The following is a 21918-nucleotide window of genomic DNA, read 5'->3' on the forward strand; positions in this document are numbered from 1 at the left end:
GTGCATTATGAATTGCCAGTCAGGTGAAGAAACAGCACCTTTTGTTTTCATTTTTTTAATTTATCTTTTGTTTATGGTACCCAAAACTACCTTTGGAAACATAAAGATAAGCGATTTGACTCTAGTTACAGCCAAATCTCTCAAGTGGTATACATTTTGGTTCAGAATATAGTTTCACTTCCAGTGTTCTTGGCAGCAGCAGCACTTTATGTGCATGGATAGTACATTTCCAAGAAGCACCACAACCTCCCACAACGGCATCTTTCATCTATAGGTAGAATATGCCCTAAAGACAGCAGTGAAGATGGTTTCAGACAGATAACTAAAACAAGGCTAAATGGAAAGTGGAATCCTTTCCCTTTTATAACCTAAGGCTTCAGCACTTACTTTCATTTGTAGGCAAGATGAGGTGGAATCAAGTCACAGTCTGGCCAGTATTTTACAGGTTTGTAACTTAGGAGCACATCAGGGTTTTGATCATTTAAAGGAACATTCTACACATGTGGCAACAAACTCAGGATTGCCCCAATCCAATAGGAATCTGCAGCTAATCATGACTGAGGGGCAACCTGTAGAATCCAAACACGTGTTTGTCTCATTTGCATCACAGTCTTAATTGTGTTTAGTCAGATGTAAGCCAGGTAAGTGGCGGACTTAAGACTGCTGCCTAAATGTAGCACGTGTAAACCTAAAGGTGTAATGTATGAAGTGCCCCGAGATATAGAGTGGAAAACATAGACACTGAACTATTTACCTTTGCTCTTTCAAAGGGATCTCGATGATCTAGAGACTCCTTGAGTTGAATTAACTGAGATGTGTCCTTGTCTCCAAACAAAATTATATGCACATTTGCGTCAGTTCCTGCTCCCCTTTTGTCACCGGTGTACACTTTAATAATATGCTCTATCAGATTTTCTGAGCTACTGCCTTCTTTGGTAATAAAAGAGAGAGGGATTTCTTTCCTTATTTCAGGTTCATTAGCATCCAAAAGGAATATTCTAAAAGGAAAAAGAAAATGATTGAGATCAAGCCACGTAGTGATGGTTAAAATTCAATATGGAACTTAATAAGGAAAGAAAGAGAAAGAAATATAGTTAATTTCTACAGACATGTATTAACAGGGATATTTAATAAATATTCCATCACATGCTATTGGCTAACATGCTAGGCAAGTCAACAAACATTTAGTGTGATTTATATATGTATAAAAACTCACTCATTCACTTCAAATATGTATACAGGTTCGTTCTTTGGGGCTTCCTTCAGGTGGAGTGCTTTAATATCCAGTTTGCAAGCTACAGCAGAAGCAACAAGCAATGAAAACAATTTGCTTCACATCAGATATTAATTTGAATCTAGTACTATCTAATATAATAATATTAGATATCAATAAATGGTCTCTCCACCCTATTACATCTCAGCCTTGCACTGAAAAGATGTACATTTGGGCCACAATGGGAGCTTTCGTTCAATTGTGAACAGCAAGCCCATGTCTAAGTGTGTGGGGACAATTCTGTTTGAGACCATGGAAGGGCCAAAGGGTTAAAGTCACCTACTTCTGCATCATGATCCCCATACAGCAGGGCATAGCAGGGCAAACTGAGGGACAAATATCCAAGAGCCAGACACTCCTACATGATCAAGTCCTATTAGGATGATAACTTTGAGACTATTTTATCATCCTGATTTTAAGAGGCCCAGTTGAGTTTAAATGCATTCTTTTTGTTCAGTCACTCTGCACTTGTGCAATGTAAGGATTGAAAGAAGCAAGTTGCCCATCACAGAGAGGCACCCTGGCTCTACCTCTGTACCAGGAGTTGTATCCAGGCCCAGCAACCACATGCTTGAGGAATAAGTAAACAATTGTTTTATTTCAAGCTGCTTTTCATGAATATATGCAGCGCTCTGTCTTGTTTTAACTTCTGCTTCTTTAATACTTTACACCACAAGCCTATGCAAGCCTACTAAAAAATAAGAGTTCAATGTGATTTACTCCCAAGTAACTATGACTTCAACTTTAGTGTTTTAAGCTTGTGGTTATGATCTTCATGCCAGTTCAGCACAATGAAGTCTTGATATGATTTTATTCACCAAGAAATACAGAGGAAAAGTCTTGTTTACAGTAAAAAGATCTGGTCATTCTCCCCATTTGCAAATGGGTGTTCACTGAGCAGTTTGAGAAGATCTTAAATTCCAAAGGTGCCTAATTCAGAAACTGATAGGACTTTGATAGATTCCTTCTAATAATGGTCACCCCCCAAAACAAAGGATGCTTCTTAATGAATAAAGCACCCAGAGTCCTAGCTGCATCCCTACCCTAGACCTGATCAGGTATGTATGTATGTATGTATGTATGTATGTATGTATGTATGTATGTATTTCAATTTGCATACTGCCCTTCATCTGTAGAACTCTCTGAGGTTCACAACATAAAAATACAAGAAAAAACCCACAAAATACAGAATGAAAACAAGAACAGAAACAAACCAATAAGTCCCCTGCTGGTGTTGGAAAGGCAGCTTTGCCTTGGTACATGTGCAGCTACTGCTGTTAATATTAATGTCTAAAATATTAAGAAGCTATTTAAGCAGTATCTTCATAATAAAAGAAACTTACATGATTTGCTTCCAATGAGTAGTGTGACTTTGTGTAGCTCCCCCAAATCCACAGCATCTATCTGACCTGTAAATGACTAAAAAAATCCAGCAATATTTAGCTTATTCTCCCCCCCCCCTCTCTCTCTCTCTCACACACACACACACACACACACACTTCTGTAATAGGTTTCAGGCACAAATGTAAATGACCATTCCAAACATCTGTGAAGAAGTGAATTACCTCCCTGTCTTTTCCTAGCTGAGATGGCAACAAAAGCTTCCTGTTTTCAGTGTCGCCATTGGTTCCGTATATACACAGAGACATATGTATGGAGCTGATTTTGCTTGAGGCATCATTGAAGAATACTTTTATATCATATGTAACAACTGTAAAATAGAAAGGAAAGCCAAATCCAAGAGAACACCTTGTGTAACTATTTTGTAATTCGTTACTTTATAAATTCGCTTCCTTCCATTTGCCACATTGTGTCTTGACATTGTGTATGTGTGAAATTATCCTTAGAGAGGTGTTTAATGGTGGTATTCAACGAGGTTTTACTCAGTGTAGACAAACTGAAATTAATGGCCCAACTGAGTCAAGTTCACTAACTTCAGTGGGACTACTCTGAGTAAAACATAGGGCTCAATCATATACACTTTCATTTGCCCCATCACTTTCCCCTGGGGAAACCCAAGGTTTAGCCTTGAATCGGAACAAATGGCAATGGAGGTTTCTGCAGATTGCCATCCGCTCCAGTTCAGTGTTAAAGAGCAGGTTTTTTTAGGGGAAATGGTAGAGCAAAGGTAAAACTGATTGGACCCATCGCTAGAAAGCATGGGAGAAGTGGAAGTATTGCTGAGCCTTTAGCTGAGCTTCACCCCTGTGTGATTAGGAGCAAAGGCCTTTTCAACTCCCACTTCTTAGCAATTCACTGAGGAATAATACAGAAGACACATCCTGCTGAAGAGCCCCTATCCCCCAATGCCTTAATTCTATTTACATTCTGTAAATAGTTTAGTGCTCATTTTTGTGTTGTTTGCTTCAAGAAAAAAATCTGTTTGCAAATAATATGGAAATGAGTGCTAAACTTGTACTATATTCCACTATAGTTCCAGAAGTGGCTTTTGCATCATATGAAAGCTCAGATATAACACAGAATTTGACAGGGAAAAGTTGTTTAAAAGGAATAAACTGCCATGTGAATGCAGTCTAGTTCATGGCCTTAATGTACAAAATGCTCTGTCTTCCTTATCTTATTAATTTTTGTAGAAATTCACTGGGGTAGGTAATTAATACTACTATTTTGGGCAACTGAAGCTCAACCAACTGCACCATGCTAGATAATGACTGTGGAAGATGTGGGTTTAATGAATGTCTAAATGTGATGAAGAGCTCATGCAACTGCTTTATAACATTCTGAGATTCAGATTTATCACCATGAATTTTCATGGCATTATTGCTACTACACTTTTGGAGTCTCTACAAAAGCAAGACAAATCTGAGGGTGCTGTGGAACAAAATATGGATTTGACAACATGCGGAAACAGCCACACAACTACTGCTCATGAAACCACGAAGGAACTGATCTTCGGGCCAAACTATCTGCACTACTTTATGCACTCTGGCCCCTGGGTGTTTGTAATAATAAATTAAGTGGCTTCTTGAGAATACAGTCCTTTGCCCAGATCTGGATGAAAAAAAACGAAACAGCAGATGGTTGATTGGCTTACAGAGTTAGGAACTCAGATATATTGCAGGGATAAGAGCTACAACTGCAAGAGTACTGGGTTGTCACATTCACAAGCCAATCACTACAAAGATTTTAAGCTGCTTAGGTCCCTCTGACTTCAGAGAAAGTGAATTACCTTAAACCAAGGTTTAAAGTAACTAGCTTGGGCACCCAGCTATTAATATTCAGGATGTAAACTGTGTTTCCAAGGTGCATTCAAATCAGGATTTTAAATATATACCTTTAGCATTACAGATGATATATATTCAGAAAAAAACATATTTAACATTGATTTGATTTTCCAGAAAGAGTTGTGTGTATCCAGTTGAATATTTTGGCTAATTATATTTGCTTGATGGTGTACGTGAAAGCTCTGAACTTCGGTAAAATTTCCACAGGTAAAATAGTTATTGTAGCAATATGTATTATACCCTTATGTATAAAATCTCTCCTGCTTCCCCTCTCACTTTGAAATACTCTTCTGGTTCATACGTTCACCATAGATGAGTTATATCTATAGATGAGTAAAACAGATTTCCCCACCCCCACCCCTTCAGGTGTTATGGGTCAAATTTCCAAAGTGTGATTCAGAATTCATATATGCCCCGTGTAGTTCACTGCATACTTATCTCATCCAGATCTGCATAGCTGCCAATGGATCTCATTTAACAGTGGAATTTAGTGGTATTATTGGATTCAGTATGGCTCATTATAAATTTGTGTCATAAATAAGTGTAAAACTAGTGGGAATGTACATAAATTAGGCATGCCATATTTAACACAAACATGTCTCTCATGTAGCTTTTATTGCAATTATCTATTTACCTATAGTTAAATTTATCACCTGCTTTTGAACTGATTAATAAATTAATTAAGTGACTAATGTGCATATTTCAAATAAACTAACATAGGCATCATTTTGATATATTGGAAAAAATGAGATAATATATGATCTAATAAAGAAAAGTTACTACTCATTACAGCTGCTTGAAAGTTATCTCCATGATATTATGTCCTGGATATTAGGACAGCATCTCTAACAGTATAAGCTTCTATGCATAGCTGGAGTTTGGGAGTGAGAAAAAGAAAGGTGAAAACCTGAAGCCATTCTCTTGCCTTGCTGAACATAGAGGTGAAGGGAAAGCTATTCCCTTAGTTAGAAGGCAATGCTTTTCTTTTTTTTTACTTTAATATGTCAGAATCAGCATAACTACAGAAAACAAACCTACTCTTAATTCTCAGCCCAATAAATGATAATATTCCTTTAACATTTAACCTACAATTAAACCAATCAAAGCTCGTAACTCTAATTGTTAGACAAATTCTCCATTTTTTTGTGTTGGGGGGTTGTTCACACATGAGAGACAGACTGAGACTGTGTGACCATATTAGGGCCTAATATCCCCACAGTCTCAGTCTGTTTCATGTGCACACACAACCCTCCCCACCACCACAAGTGTAGGGATAACTTGTGTTGCTCTAACTTTAAGTATTTTCTTAAAGTATTTTAAATGTGTGCTTAAACCATATTATTTTATTACAGCAACTTATCTTGGTTTGAATTGTAATAACAGAGGTCTTTCTTCTATGCCTGATGCCAATATATACCTACCGGAAAGTGCTTCCCTTAATGGCCACTCTACAGGGAATTCAATCCATTGGTCTCCATTAAGAAGAGGAAGTGTTTTATTTATGGAGAGACTAAAGGTGTCCAGGGTTCCTGTGTTCTGCATTTTACAATGATGAAACAACTGGGATATGCTTTCTCCCAAGTGATGAAGCCCAAACGTCACTTTATAGAGCATTCCCAAATCAGCTGGGAAATACACCTAGAAATAAACAACACGGCAAGTTGATCTTTTGAGTGATTCTGTTGGCTTTAAAGGACATTTTGATATGCTATTTTCTTAAGCATTGTACATCCCTGCAGACCTCAGAAGGAGCACAAATGGCCAATATAAATTGTTTTGAGATTCTTCCTCTGAGAGCCCAGTCTTCCTTCTCCCCACTAAACAGCTAAATTTACTTACTGGCTTTGCAAAGTAAACCCTCAGTATGGTGATGAGGACACACACTGGGCTAGATACAGATGCAGTCATGCCTTATCCCCACTGAAATCAATGGGACAAGTTAGGCATATCTTAAATCACATTGATTTCAATGGGACTAAAGGATCACTAACAAGCAGAGGAATCCTTTGGTGGTGGGGATGGAAGTTAATGGTGGAAGAGCCGGCAATTCTTCCACCATACAACCCTGACAGTCTCCTGCTGCTGCAGTGGATGTTGGGGGAAGGGCAACTGGAGAAAAAATAAGTATGGCAGCTCTAGGACTGGTGTACTTTACTTTCCCGTCCCGGGGGTACGTCAGGGGGAAAGGATGGCTTTGGATCTGGTGACCTCAACAGGGATATATTCCTCCTGTCTAATTTTTGGCTGAGGTCACCTACCAAGATGAACAAAGCCATTTCAGTCCCACAACCAGGGCAGAAGCCAGGCTGCAATGGGTCTAGAACATCAGTTCTATCTAGGAAAACCTGGAGCAGAGACACTATCCCTTGTTCCAACACTATGCTCACAAAAGGAATATTTGGGGTTGGCCAAACACCATCAGGTCTTGAGAGGACTTTTCTTGAGAGGGTGGTATAACCACTGTCTCCTTGAGGCCCGATGGTTTCATGCCATGCTGAAGAGAGGCATTAACCACAACAATAACCCACTTGGCCACTTCCTCTCTGGCTGCTTTTATTAGACAGGCTGGGCAACAGACTAGAGTAAAGCCAGTGGGTCGCCTATCTCCAAGGAAACTATCGACTTCCTCATGTAACACATGCCAAAAAGAATCCAGAGAAAAAGAGGGAGCCGATGATGAAGTCACAGAAGAACCAGCACATTCATTCAAGTAAGAATGAAAATTAGTGATTTTATCTGTAAAGTGTCTTGCAAGCAGGCCAACAAGGGATGTGAAATCATTCCTCTCTGGGGAATTACCCCCAAATAAACCTTTGATCACCTGAAACAATTATGTTGGATAACTCTGCACAGATGCAATGGTGTTGGAGGAAAACAATTTGTTTGGCAACTACACTGCCATGGAGTACGTTCAAACTGGGCTGTTGCCTGCTTGATTCACCACACGTTTTCCGCCAGTATTGCTCTAGTCAATATCCTTCCAGTTTCATTGCCCAAAGCTCTGAGGAAAACCAGGGGGCACACCTGGCTTTGCTTAAACATAATTCCTACCATATTGCCAAGAAAATCCCCAAGTGCTACCATAAAACCATTGGGATTCACCGGACTCCTCAGACAGGCCATTTTAATAGGTCCTTTACCCCTGCAATAGAGTTGGTTTGTTAGCAACTTAACCTATGCAAAAGTATGCAGCTGCTAAATTAAGCCTATAAAAAGCTCATCTACAAAAAACATTGGCAAAGATGATAACAAGTATACATTATTTTACATCATATGTTACTTGGTCCTCAGCTTGATCTCCTACTTTATCCTCCAAGGAAATTGGTTCAGATTTGCCATTGCACCCATAAAATACCAAAACAAGTTTAGAAATGTTTCCCCAAGACGTCTTAAATTCTTTTGATGAATTTTCATGACATTCAGTGAAATAAATCTTCCATGAACCTTCTGAAAAAATAAAATTGAATAACATTATGAGAAGACTAAACAAGTTTTTGTAAATAAAACCAATGGGAAAGAAAACAGTAGGCTAAAACGTTATGGACTCTTGTTTAAACCAATTATTTCATGAAGGGATAGCTCATTCTGTGGAGCATAAGACTCTTAATCTCAGAGTTGTTGGGTTCAAGCCCCATGTTGAGCAAAAGTCTCCTGCATTCTAGAAGGTTGGCCCCTTCCATCTCTACAATTCTTTGATTCTAGAGAAGGCTTATATTTATTATTATTATTAGTAGTAGTAGTAGTATTAACTTTGAGATATTAGAGAGGAATTAACAATACTTGGAAAATAATACGATAATAAATAGTAACTGACAAATAGACAACCGCATTATATATATTATAAACAATAGTATATATTTATCTACATGTATAGAAACCGATAATGATAGCATTTAAGACTAAATATTCTCAAATAGGGTTGGATGAAAACAAACAAACAAGAGAAAAAGATGAAAGGAAAGAAAAAAATTAGTTTAATTGATTCTTTCTAGAGTAAGCCGCTCCAGGGATGCATAATTGACTGCTATTTGAGATTTGCATCCAGAACCTTCTTTTTTTCTTCTTTCATTCTAATTTTAAAATTATATATGGTTTAGAAGCTTTATGAAAAGATTGACAGTTCACTTACAGTATTTCATGGAATTGCATAGAAAATAGTTTCACATTTTAAAATACGAAAGAAACACAAAAGTTTAAATGAAAAACCATAACTGCATAACAAAGAAAATACTTTCTGTCTGGCATTGAATGAAAGTGCTTGTTATAAAATCAGAACTGATCAAATTACACCCTGTAGTGATCATCGTTGTACTGTACAATATCCTTTAGCGTATCATCCAGTAATATATTAAGGATTTCCTTTTCTGTTTTATACAGCTCATTTTGCCATCTTCCCTTTCTTACTTTCACTATTTTGGCAAATTCAGCAATATGAGCTGTGCTCCACCCTCTCATCCGTTGATCACCAGTGGATGGTGAACTGATCTTTCCCCATCTCTGGCTAATAGCTAATTGTGCCACTGTCAATGAATGCAATATGATCCCTTCATCATCAAAGAGTGTTATGTCTTTTAGAACAACCAACAGGTTCATAGGTAATTAATAATTTATTATTTTAAATTTTTCACTTTTTATAGAGACCCCAAAAGATTGCAAATTTAGAGCAAGTCCCAAAATATGGTGTATGTGTGTATACACACACACACACACACTTTTGATAGAAATATGATATTGTTGGAGATAGAATTCTGATTGACACAGCTGCAGTGAAGTAAAATACCTGATTTCATCTCTTGCTTTTGTAACAGTGAGGCAGTGGTGCTTCTCCTTTCCTGTATTTCTAATTAAAACAAGATGGAAGGCTGCATTAGTTTTGCATAAGAATGTCTAGATAACCACGAATGTCTATATCATAGATGGGGAACCTGAGGCCCTCCAGACATTGCAGCACTCACTATGATTGCCATCATTCCTCACCATTATCTATGCTGGCTGGGACCAATGGGAGTCCTACAACATCTTGCGGGCCGCAGTTTTCCTATCCCTTTACAATTTATTTTAAAATGTTTTATTTAACATTATTCCTAAAGACTTGGGAAATGATTACTGGGGTGAAATTAACGAATTTTGCTGTGGGCTTGAAAGACTCCAGCCAGCTTCCCAGGACTGGTTTAGCATGCTGGCAGAGTCTTCCCTGCCTCAGGTGACACAAAGGAGGTTTCAAACTCTGAGTAAGAAAACTGAGTTATTTCCAGAGTTCAAGCCTGGAAAATCCAAGGCAAACTGAAGAGAGGGAGAAAAAAAGCACCTACCACTAGCAGCCGCTAGTTTAATCAACAATCAGATTAATGGTGCTTCTTCTCATACTGTAGGTGGAATGGCTGTGAACATTCCATGCCATTACAGTAACTCAACCAGTGGTTTAGAACGGGATGGCTTGCAGAGAAATGACAGGAAATCGGTGACAGAAAATTCCCATAAAAATTGTATGCCATTTGGTTGCAAGTTCTAATAGTTTATTAATATTCTTTATTCTAACTGCTAAGCTGGCCAGGGCCATTGCTGTGGTAAGCAAAGATTCTGCATGGTGTGCTTTCTGTTATAACAGGCTTATAATAAATAGAAAAAGTGGCATGGTCTGCAGTTCTGAAGGAGATTCTCAGCAAAATAAGTAATGTCTCAAACAATACTGACCTGTACCAGTCAGAGTTACTGAGGCACATCTTTTCCTATCAGTTCTGTCTCTCAGCCATGTTTGAGCCATAAAAAGTATCTCCTTTCCTGAAAACTTTGGCTCCTTCACAATAATCTTCTCAAGGTGCCAATCAGAGCCTTTTCCTTTTTCCACAAGCAGCTCAGATAGCGTTCCAATATCTATGGCTTCCACTTGAAAAACATCTACCTGGAGGGATCACAATTAACATTCAGAGGTCTTAATAAACAGAATAGTTAGGCTGGAACATCATAAAATGAAACTGCCAAGCATCTAAAAGCAAAAGGACACCAAAGCTTAGTGTTTTATTATTTAATGCTGACAGACACTAATGAGGAGACTTGGGAAACCCAATTCACTCACAGAGCAAAACTAAATTAGAATACATTGACTTCCAAACAGAATGAATTGGTACGATCCAATGAAATCAATGGACCTCTGTGGATAGAAAAGAATAAGAATCTGCAAACACATGACTTGGGGTCACATTCATTGCTTAGGCTGCATACACATATCCAATTGTTAAGGGTTACACAGAACTGAGGGACAATTTACAAAGACAGATTTACACAAACACTAATAACTATAAGAACTATGCTTCTGCTACATAAATTGGTCTTATTTGGAGTTAGCCACCTATTAAGGTCAATTGAACCACTTGTCAATGAGCAGGTCATGGACTGCAGTTTAATATTTAGAGAAATTTGCACATTGCAAAATCCCTTCGATTTATTGTTTAAACTGTAACCATCACCTTGAAAACAAGATACATTTGCTGCATAACATTCTCTTGGGCTAATTTACCACTAGAAATAGAAATGGGCAAGATGAAGGCCAATAAAATGAAACACAGTGCAGTCAGCTAAGTGGTACTGCTGGCAGGTGCAGCTCAATTGCTGGGGTAGAACAGAAGAAATAGCCTCTTGGTAGTGGCATCATTGCTGCTTACCAAAAGGGACAAGATGATGGTGAGGTTGGGGCTGCGTGGGCACGATAGCAAAGCCAATCCAGCACTACAGCCACTGTGCCTGCATAGTCCAGGTCTCTCTGTGATCTTGCACCTTCCGCTCCTGGAAAGTGGCAGTGATGCTGCAACCAGGAGGCTATTTGCGCAACTCCACCACACTGGCTGAGCTGCTCCCACCTGCTATGGTCTGTCTGAAACCCCAGCAATGAAATGTGAGATATTTGTCTGGTATCATATCATTTGGCATCTATGTGACAGACCACATAGAGGATTAATATGAATTCTCTTCCACTGTTTTACTGCTAGTTTCATTCATTTTGCTGTTTTACAGTTTAAAGATTTCATTATGGGCTTGCCTTCAGTTGTAAGCCACCTTGGGGACCTATTGAAGGAAAGTTGGAGTACAAAAGATATCTTAAAGGGGGGGAAGCAATAAGTTTTAAAAGATGTCCTGCTGCTTCTCTTGTTGAAATCATATTGCTTTGAAGTTATATGTGTTTTATCTTCTTGGTCACAGAGAGAAGTCCCAAACTGAAATTCCAATTGTTCTGTCTTAGAAAGCAAGCAAATTCCCTTAAAAATCACAGCAAGCCCTTTCATATTTTCATTTCCACTCTTATAAACTCCATATTTTTTGTGATATCCTTAATGTACCACACATTACCTTAATGCACAGAAATGTTTCCCAAAGCCTCATGTTCTGAAAATGCCAATCAACTTTCTTTAACCTGAGTTGGCTTTATCCCGCATTTATCAATGTCAGCTCCGAAAGCTTTCTCATTCTGTTCATGGCGGCAAGTAGCTGTCTTATCAGCAACAGATTCAGAATAAACAGTCTTTGCATAAACATCAATCACATATCTTCAGTACTGGTAGTTCAGATTTGATGGTTAGTTAGCAAAAATATTCCCAGCAAAATGGAAATGAAGAATCAGGCACACCATACCCCTCATCTGCAGGTCTTGAATGTCAATTGCTTCCCATAGCCCTTAATTTCTACTCATTTTCCATAATCCCCACTTTCAATTTTAAATACTTCCCTAGAAGCTAAAGGAAACTGTTATAGCCAGGCTTGGAATTTTTTTTTAAAAAATATATTTAAAGCTGAGATTCATAACTCCTAGTTTGTGGCCTGGTTATTCCCCTCTTTCTTTTGGAGATACTTTATTCCCTAAAATAGAATTACAGGGATGGAGTCTGGTGGAAGTGGCATAAAGAGCATCGTCCTTAATTTGAAAACTGGGACGTGTATTAATAGAAATAGCAGTAAAAGGATCCCACAAATGGCTAGTACTTGCCAATCTTCCCCTTTAACAAATTCTGATATATATTTTTCCTCTATAAGGATTTGCATTTAACACCCTTTGACATCCAAATGATAGAAAACAATATAAATAAGATGAAGAAACAGGAGAACCATTTTTTTAAAAAAGAAATACCCTACTTAATATTGAAAAAGTAAGGATTTGAATTTATTTCAGACGGTACTAATGAGTTTAAAACAAGATTTTGCTAAAAGTAAGAGTAACATTAGCCCTATTAACACATCACATTGATCACATTGAAGGAATAAGCAAGGAGCAGGGGTGTGCTTTTAGCCACACCTGGCCATCATGTCTTTGCCTTTCAGTAGCCACATACCACGTGTGGTTGTGGGAACAGAAAATTTAATGCATGAACTCCTGCTCATGAAGAGGGGCTCATTGCAATCAGGTTGTGAGCAGGAATTGGTTTTTGTGTCCACACAACCACATGTGACATATGGCTACTGAAAGAAAAAGATGCAACATTGGGAGTGTAAGATTCGTGTGACCAAAAGGCAAAAGTGTTTCTTGAGAAAAAGTTGGAACTGAAGCCTGCATTCTTGGGAGTCGTTCCTATATGGATGCTAGACTAAAAATGGTATAAACAGAAACTGGTGTAGCCTGCATACATTATATGGAGCTGGGCTAAAAACATGCCCCCATTCTTAGCTCTGTGCAGCTGTGCTCTATAAATAAGAAACACATGAATAAAGTTATTGATTTAAAGAAAGCCAATAAAGAAAACTGGAATGACTACAACAGAAAAATAATCTAGGGGGAAATGCAATCTATGTTATTGTCACTAGAATAAATATAGCTTTATTTGCTTTTGGTAGAAAACCAGAGTCGCAGAGACCTGTAACCTTTACTTTACAATAGGCATTGCCTCAAATACACAGGCTAGAGGGCTTATATACATGTTACATCCTCTTTGGCAGGGGTTGCTGGGAAATATCCACAAGTGGTGACCGTAACGTGCAAGAACTACTCCTGTGGAAAGTCACTATGCCAGCACAAGCTGCTAAAATTATATGGAAGAGGGCTGCTGAAATGGATAAATTATTACTTTAAGAGTTACCGGAGAAAGCACATTAAGCTTTATTGATTACTTAGTTATTTGTTCTTTTGGATTTCTCAGGAAGCTTACTCATTGGGGGGGGGGTCCTGACACTGAAAAAGATAGGGCATAATAATAATAATAATAATAATAATAATAATAATAATAATAATAATAGCGGGGCCTTGCACTTCAGTTGCTCTGGTCAATAGCTCAGTTTTGGGAGAGCACATCCCAGATGCTGCTGCTGGGGGACTGCTACTCTGGCCTTTGGGACTGCAGGGTTTCAGTTTGTACATAATGAAACTGCTAGGCAAGGTTTCCCCAAGATTTAATCTAAAGTGTTGTCTGGATGCTGGTGATAGCCAGCTCTGTCTCTCTTTCTCATCTGATCGCAGGAGGGGACTGGTGGTTTTGAACTCTGTCAGACGCAGATAGGCTGGAGGCAGGCGAACAAGTTGAAGCTTAATCCAGGAAAGATGGAGGTAATGGAGGGTTTCTGCTGATTTGCGCAAAGTGCATAGCCTTTGTTGGATGGGGTTGTACTCCCTATAAGAGAAGTACAAAACTTCAGACCCAGAGGCTGAACGTGGCTCTTCAAGCCTCTCGATTTGTGCCTCAGGATTCTTCCCAAGCCACACTCCTCTCTAATCCTGGCCTGCACCTGCAGCAGCATCTGCCTGGTTTTTGTGCTGCTGGTTTATGCTATTTGAAGAACTGCAGTTAATGGAATCATAGAATTGTAAAGTTGAAAGGGACACTGAGGGTCATCTAGTCCAAATGCCTGCAAGGCAGGAATCTAAGCTAAAGCATCTGTAACAGATGGTCATCCACCTCTGCTTAAAAACCTCCAAGGAAGGAGAGTCCACCACCTTCTGAGGGAGTTCATCTCACTGTTCAACAGTTCTTACTATCAGAAAGGTCTCCCTGATGTTTGGCTGGATTCTCCTTTCTTGTAACTTGAATCCATTGGTTCGAGTCTTACCCTTTGGAGTAGGAAAAAGCTAATAGGATCACACACATAGGATCACACAACAATAATGCTGTTGTTCAGATGCTGTCAATCGGCCAAATGACTCAATGAACAACTTTTTGTTTGTTTCTTTTCAGACAAGCCAATAGACATGTGACTTGCTCATCTGCTCCATAGGCTCAACAAGGTCTTCACCTGGTCCTGTCACACACAGCTGTAATTTTCAGAATGCTAAAATCTAATCAAATTTTTGACTGTCATTTGTGAAGCAATCTTCAGATTACAGATGATGCTCAGCCAGTGCAAAGGGCCCCAGTTTTCTCATATCTTGAAAATGTATTTAAATATTTCAGACTTTCTGATATATTTCTACATCATTAATCTGCTGTTTATAACAGTCGTGGCATTTGTATGAGGCTAATGCCATATTTTGACATGATATTAAACAGGAATTTGGTTACGTTGAGTGGCAGTTACTGTAGAGTCAGAGGGAAAATTATTGCTAGGCAAAGCACATTTTAAAATGTCACAACAACTGTTAAGGTGTAGCATGCAAATTCCACACCTGAGATAATGTAAAACCCTTCACTTCCCTGTTTCCAGGTTCCCTTGCTGCAGAGTAGAAAGGGGGGGGACTCAAGGTACATATCTGCTTGACTAAAAATGAGTCAATTCTACTGGAGTTTCTTTTCTGTTTTTAGTTTAAGGGAAAAAACCACACATAATATACAAACATACAGTTTCCAAAAGTAAACATATTTTAAAAAAAAATCACAGCTAAGGCAAGGATCAAATGATCCCATCATATTTAAAGACTGATATTTTTCAGTCCTGACCATATAAATCAGTCAGGAGAATGGAACATTTTTATAGGCAACCACACTTACTTAGCGAGATAATTTTGTAGGATCTCTGTAGCAAACACCAGGCAATATTGATAAGGATTTATTAGGAATGCTTCTATCCAATTATATATCTCCTCACAGTTCCTGTGCAATGTTGTATCAAATATGCGTTTATCTCAGATTTTAATCTTTAAGCTGTTGTTGTACACTGTTTTAAATGTATTTTTTATTCTTGTGAAAGCTGTCCCAGTTGTGCTTTTCAAGCTGGTCTTTGACCGTAATAAAATAATGTTATATTATGTTATCAAATAATGAAAACAAATGGTGTGTATGTGTGTGTGTGCGCGCACACACACACACATGCTTAGTTCCCTTATGGTAACAAAGGGGAGTATAAGAAAAATGTATTAATTAAATAAACCCATGACCTTGCACTGAAATTCAACCCACAAATTCAGCACACTTCTGAATTGGCATGCAGTATTCCATGTCTTCCAATTCAAGGGCTATAATATATGGAAGGATCTGTTTAGCTATGGGTGCCCTATAGAACTTCTGCCTTTCTTTCTAAATCAATGCAGCCAGCCCCTACTCCTCCTGTGTCACATGACAAAATGCTTTGGATGCTTAATGGAGTTTCAAAAACAGTTACCGAGGTGATAGAGTAGTGGAGGCTGCTGTTTTGGGTTGCCTGTTTTTTTTTTAAAAAAAATCCATAAATCTCACTGTGTATCTGCAACCTCATGTGCATGCCTAAAGGACCACTGTGGATTGTGGCCTTTTTCCAGAAGAAGGAGGAAATGTCCTGGCATGTTCACAGACAGTGAATCTGTAAAGGTCAGTAGAAAAATCCCCCAGGGTGTGGCCCAGCAAACTGGTTTAGTATCCTAATGTTGAAGAAAGGGATTTGTGGCTTCATAAGCTTACGATCCGCCCATCACCAGTATATTTTAAGAAATACCAAGAAAGAGACAAAATTATCCTATTGAAAGTATCATTAAATTGCAGGTAATAATTTTATTTTATAATATTGTCTGCATATGTAAAGTATTGCTCAAGGTAGTTTTCTTCGTGAGAAGCTGAATCTTTTAGAAGCTTGAAGGCAGCAGAAGGAGATGAAAATAAAAGTGCATGCAATAAAGAAAATAATATATTACCACAATTTAAAGCCGTGGTATAATTACACAGGCAAAGACCTCTCTCATGACATCTAATTAGGAAAGCAACTGCTTGGTAGAATGTGATTCATTCTCCTTTGCATGTAGGGGAATGCTTTCTACTATACGTAATCCGCCAGTAGTAAAGAGCAGGCTTACCCTTACAAAAACGACCTATAATCTCACATACAGCCATGACAAATTTTATAGAGCAGCCTGCCCTCCAGACAGTTTTGACTACAACTCCCCTCAGTACCAGCCAGCAAGACTAGAGCTGATGTGAATTCCAATCTGAATGTGTGTTTTCAGGATCCATTGTATTCCTATAATTGTTTTTTCATTCTGAATTTTAAATTGTTGTAACCTGCCCCAGAACCTGCTGAAGGGAAGGTAATAAATTTTATAATTATAATAATAATCCCAAACATCTGGATGTACGCTGAGGGTCAGGGTGTACCGCTGGGCAGCCCGATTGGATTGCACACGCGCGGCAGCCTGATCGGACACCGTGCGAGTGGCAGCCATACAGATGCCACGCTCGAGTGGCACCCCTTACGGATGCCCGTGCGTGAGCGGCAACCTGATTGGGCTGTGTATGTGTAACAGCCTGTACAGATGCTGTGCGAGCATCAGCCCATACGGATGCAGCAAGCGGCACCGATACTGACTGCGGGTGCACACTTCGCTGCTCCACACCTGGGGGGAGGCAGTGGCCCATCGTGTCACACACCCCCTGGGTGGCACCCGGGGTGGCCCGCTCCCTCTGCCCCCCCTTCGTACACCACTGTGCATCTGTAGTTTCTGTAATGCAAAGCATTACAAAACAGGTATTGTTGTAAGACAGTGCACCTGGCAACCTACCTTCCCCTTGGCGAAAATGTCCTTTCCATTCCTAACTAATTTCCTCTTGCCAGTGTCTCCCATGGATCCTTTCAAAGTGACGTACACATCTGAGTCTGTTCCTGATTCTGGGGAGGAGTCCGTTGAGATGTACAGAACATACTGTTTAACTGTAGAAAAAGCAAGAGGTATTGACTCTCACTCAATAAACACATACAAGTTAATAGCACTATCCTTTTATTAGGAGACTGCTGGGTGGGCCTCAGTTTGCACAGCAACTGGCAGGACCTCAGGGAGGAAGCCTTGGGATTGGTTCCTGAGCACTTTTTACAATACTAAGGGTGGCATGTAACTAAGTTTTGCTCACAGTAGGCACACTGAAATTAATAAGCAGGAGAAAGGTAGGTCCATTAATTTCAGTAGGTCTGCTCTAAGTTGGCTGCTACCCTAAGAGCCTTTCTGGAAGCCCCTTATCACTCCCAGGCAAAAAGGCAGGGTGTGTGCATATGAGTGTGCTGGCCATGTGCTGGTCTGGAGGATGAGTGTGTGAGTGAGAAATGAGGTTGTCCTTGTGGGATAGTAGTGAAAAAAGACATGCTGCAGACATTTCCTGCAGCATTGCTAAGCCCTCTTGGCGGTCAGGGATTATACACAAGAGCATCTTCTCCTCTTCTAGCTCTTCTTCCTTGAATAACTTGTTTGTGTGTGTGTGGATCTTCACAAGTGGCAAGTCTACAGAAGAAGTGGCTTTTACATGGATTTACAATGCTGGCATTAGTATCCACTCTGCGTACTGAGGACTTACTGAGCTATTCCCAGCCTGTGAATGGTAATTTTAGCTAAATGTTGCACAGTAAAATAAGCAGAACTATAAGATTTTCCCTTTTCTGACTTTGCCAATTCTCATGTGTCAGCAGCAGCCGCCTTTCTTCAGGCTGAGAAAAGCATGAGATGCAGGGCCACCCCATTGGCTCTGCTGAGAGATCTGCTCCATAGGACTTCTCCTCTCCCTGAATTGTTTCTATTCCAGCTGACCAGAAGCACCACTGAGGAAATTGGTGTCAGTGTTTTCTTATTTTCCTCTTCCCTACTCTTCCCATTTTCCTTTTTTTATTGTGTATTTTAAATCTTTAAGTCTGCAGGGACGTGTGTGTGTGTGTGTGTTACAAATCTGATGAAAGCAGCTCTGAGAGCCCTTTTGGCTGAAGAGTGAGGTAAAAATGCTTCAAATGAAATAAACAAGCAAACAAATATGTGTGGCAATTAACAAACCTGCTAAAAAGTTGCAGCCAGCTGTGAGAACTGGAAGTTCAGCCACTGTGCTTCCTTCAGCATCTGAAAAATCTTGGACACAAGGGAATTCCAGGATTTGTTTGCTTTTTCTGTGCTGAAGTTTCACCTGTACAAAAGGAGATATGTATAAATCAAACCAAGCTCCATGTAGGCCTGTAGTTTCTTTCTGGGAAGCTCACAAACAGGGCATGAAACCAATGGACACATTCTATGGCAGGGATGGGTGGACCCATGTTCTCCAGATGTTCATCATCCTTGATTGTCAGCTTCATGGGCTGGGGCTCCTGGGATTTGGAATCTAGCATCATCTGGAGGATGAGAGATTTTCCAATCCAGTCCTATGGTTTGTCCCCAGCTGACATACAGAACTCCATAGCACTTGAAGACAGCAATGGGGTCTACACCAAATTAGCATCTTCCAAGCAGATACAACCACGTGGCAGTCATATTGTGAGAGTCAGCCCTAAGTCCCAGACTCCAGCCATCAGTTCAGATCACTTAAGCTCTACTGGTTCAAAACTAGAGCATGCTATATCCTAAGCATAGTTATTGATTATCTATTGTGTACAAATAATGAGATATTGAAACATTAGCCATGGTGCAAATACAAGTGTTGAGCCACAATTTCAGGCAGTGGCATAGCCGGGGGGGCACCTGGGGGTGTAGCTCTGGGTGCATTTTTTAAGGGGGCACAACTAGGTGCCCCCACAACAGGTTTCCTCATTGAGAGAAGCCGCGCCTGGGCCCGCCCTTTGGGGCTGGGGTAGCACTGGCTCCTTCTCCCTAGGGCTGCCCTGGGCCATCTGAATAGAAGAGGGAGGGCGCAGCCATCAGCTGGCCACAGCTCCACTCCTGGGTCCGGCCTGACCTGGGTGACCCGGGAGAAACTGGCAGTGTTGCCGCCCCTCTCCAACGCTAGAGGGAACTGCAGAGGCAGCTTCTTCAGATTGTAGCCCAACACTATGAGCCGGCTGCAGCTCCACCCCAAAGTCAAGCCTGAGCCAGGGGCAGAAGTGTTGGAGAGGCGGCGGCAGCACCCCTCTCCAACACTGGGACCTGGTGCACAAGGGAGCTGTGGAGGCAGCTTCCTCGCATGACAGCCCAATGCTACAAGGCAGCCACAGTGCAGAAGCAGCGGGCTCTGGTGGGTGAGTGCACTGCCTGCGGCACACACCACCCACCTCTGGTGCATGTGTGTCTGCCCCAGGTGGTGATCGCAGATGCTGCACCCCTGTATGCAGGGGACATTGCCACCAAAGGCAGCGCAGAAGGGTTCATCTCTCTACATATATAATACCATCTATCATCCTCTGAATGTTTGAATCAGTCCAGCATTTGCAGGAAAAAACATTCCTTCCTGTAAATACTTATGAAATGTGCATTTATCACCCTCTGTGGAGGATGTTTCTTGAAAACCCTGCTTTAAAAATGACTTCAGAATACACTGTGGAAAACATGGTTTTATAAGAGCTTTAAAAAACAAACCACACACACACTCCAATATCCAAAGTTTGAGTAAAGCAATAAGTCCATTGATGGGTCTGCTCAGAGCATGACTTCATTGGATATCACCTATTGAAAGTACCGTATTTTTCCATCTATAAGACACCACCATCTATAAGACATTTGGGGGGACTCCGATTTAAGAAAATGGGGGGGAGATCTATGTATAAGATGCTCCCAAATTTTGGACATTATTTTTTTTTGGGGGGAAACCTAGCGTTATACACGGAAAAATATGGTATCTAATATTTCATTTAGACCCAATATATTTTGTGTAAATGCTGTTGGGGGAAATGGATTTTCTTGATTTTCATTTCAATCAGGGTTTTGGCCTGGTTTCGGAACAGAAATTGCTTTCGTCACCCTACATGATGACCTCTGTTGGGAGAGAGAGAGGTAAACATGTGCCTGTTAATTCTCTTCAGCCTCTCAGACCTCTTTTGATATCATCAACCATGGTATCCTTCTGAAGTGGCTGTCTAAGTTAGGGGTGGGTAGCACCACTTTGTGGTGGTTCCAGTCCTATTTGGAGGTCCCCCCCCCAGAGGGTGATGCTTGGGGAGTGCTCTTCAGCCCTGTGGAGCCTTCAATGTGGGGTTCCTTGGGGTTCAATTTTATCCCCTGTGCTGTTTAACATCTACAAGAAACTGCTGTCTGGGGTTAAGTGGAGTTTTGGAGTATGCAGTCAGAAATATGCTGATGACACACAACTCCTTTACATCTACAGGTGAGGCAGTGGATGTCCCTCTGAGCTTTGCCTCACCCAACTTTCTCCCTGCAACTATTGGCTACTCTTGTACACTCTTCCTTTGTGATTTCTGCTTTCTTTCATTTCTTATATAGTCCCTTCTTCCAACACAGCTCATCTGTAAGCTTTTTATGCGGTTTATTTTGGTGCCTCCCACTTTTCTTTCTTGTTGGAATTGCCAGCCTTTGTGCCTTCAATAGTTAACCTTTAAGAAACTCCCATCCAACTTGGACTCTTATCTCTTTGAGTGATTTTGACCACTGGACTTCACCTAGTAGTTCTGTTAGCTTTTTGAAATGAGCCTCCTTAAAGTCCAGAGTGTATGTTCAACTACACTCAGATTTCCTTTGCTTATGTATCACTTCCTCCCAAGGTTCTCTGTACTTTCACTTCATTGATCAGTTCTTCCCTGTTGGTGAGGACAAGGCCCAAAAGATATGACCCTCTTTTTGCATCTTTCACCTTCTGGGAAATGAAATCATCAGCAGGGCAATTTAGAAACAATGCAAGACTTTCAATTACTACTATGAATTAAAAGTTATTCCCCAGAAGCATTTTGACTTTTATTTTGTCAGGGAAAATTCCTTATATTTTCTGCAACACAGCTATTTTGCTGCAATTGATGACGTTAGCTTCAGCATCCTAGACATACTTGGAGAGGCTGTCACTTTGGTGCTCTGCCTCTTTCCTGGGATGTCAGTTTACATGGCAGGTACTTTTGTCAAGGCATTGTCACTGTCTCCCTTTGTTAGTTGCAAGACCAGAATATAATAGCCAGTTTGAGAATATGTAGATATAGAGCCATGTTTTACTAGGTAATATTGAAGTCAGCACCTTGGTGTAGCTGATCCAAATAAATATATGAGAACGTTTCTTACAGCTGCCGATTAGCTACTGAGCCATGTTCAAGCTCTAAACAACTTAGGACCAGGATACCTAGCAGGCCAACATACCTGGCTGATCACTAAGATCTTCAGAGGAGGCTTTGCTGACTATACTA

The 21918-nt window shown here is 40.2% G+C and overlaps 1 protein-coding gene across 3 annotated transcripts in view; it reads right to left on the minus strand.

Moving 5' to 3' along the window:
- Positions 1–21918, minus strand: part of RP1 (RP1 axonemal microtubule associated) — a 176553-nt gene that overhangs the window by 3981 nt on the left and 150654 nt on the right. For all 3 annotated transcript variants that reach the window (XM_081917503.1, XM_081917501.1, XM_081917502.1), the window contains 10 exons: positions 18647–18773; positions 17392–17544; positions 10213–10416; positions 9299–9358; positions 7787–7965; positions 5940–6156; positions 2839–2984; positions 2617–2692; positions 1217–1295; positions 755–998 (listed from right to left, as the gene is read on the minus strand). In XM_081917503.1, coding sequence (XP_081773629.1) covers positions 755–998; positions 1217–1295; positions 2617–2692; positions 2839–2984; positions 5940–6156; positions 7787–7965; positions 9299–9358; positions 10213–10416; positions 17392–17544; positions 18647–18773 — 1485 coding nt within the window. The remainder of the gene's footprint in view (positions 1–754; positions 999–1216; positions 1296–2616; positions 2693–2838; positions 2985–5939; positions 6157–7786; positions 7966–9298; positions 9359–10212; positions 10417–17391; positions 17545–18646; positions 18774–21918) is intronic.

This window comes from Podarcis melisellensis (assembly GCF_964234715.1).
Source record: "Podarcis melisellensis genome assembly, chromosome: 7".
Classification (NCBI taxonomy): Eukaryota; Metazoa; Chordata; class Lepidosauria; order Squamata; family Lacertidae; genus Podarcis; species Podarcis melisellensis.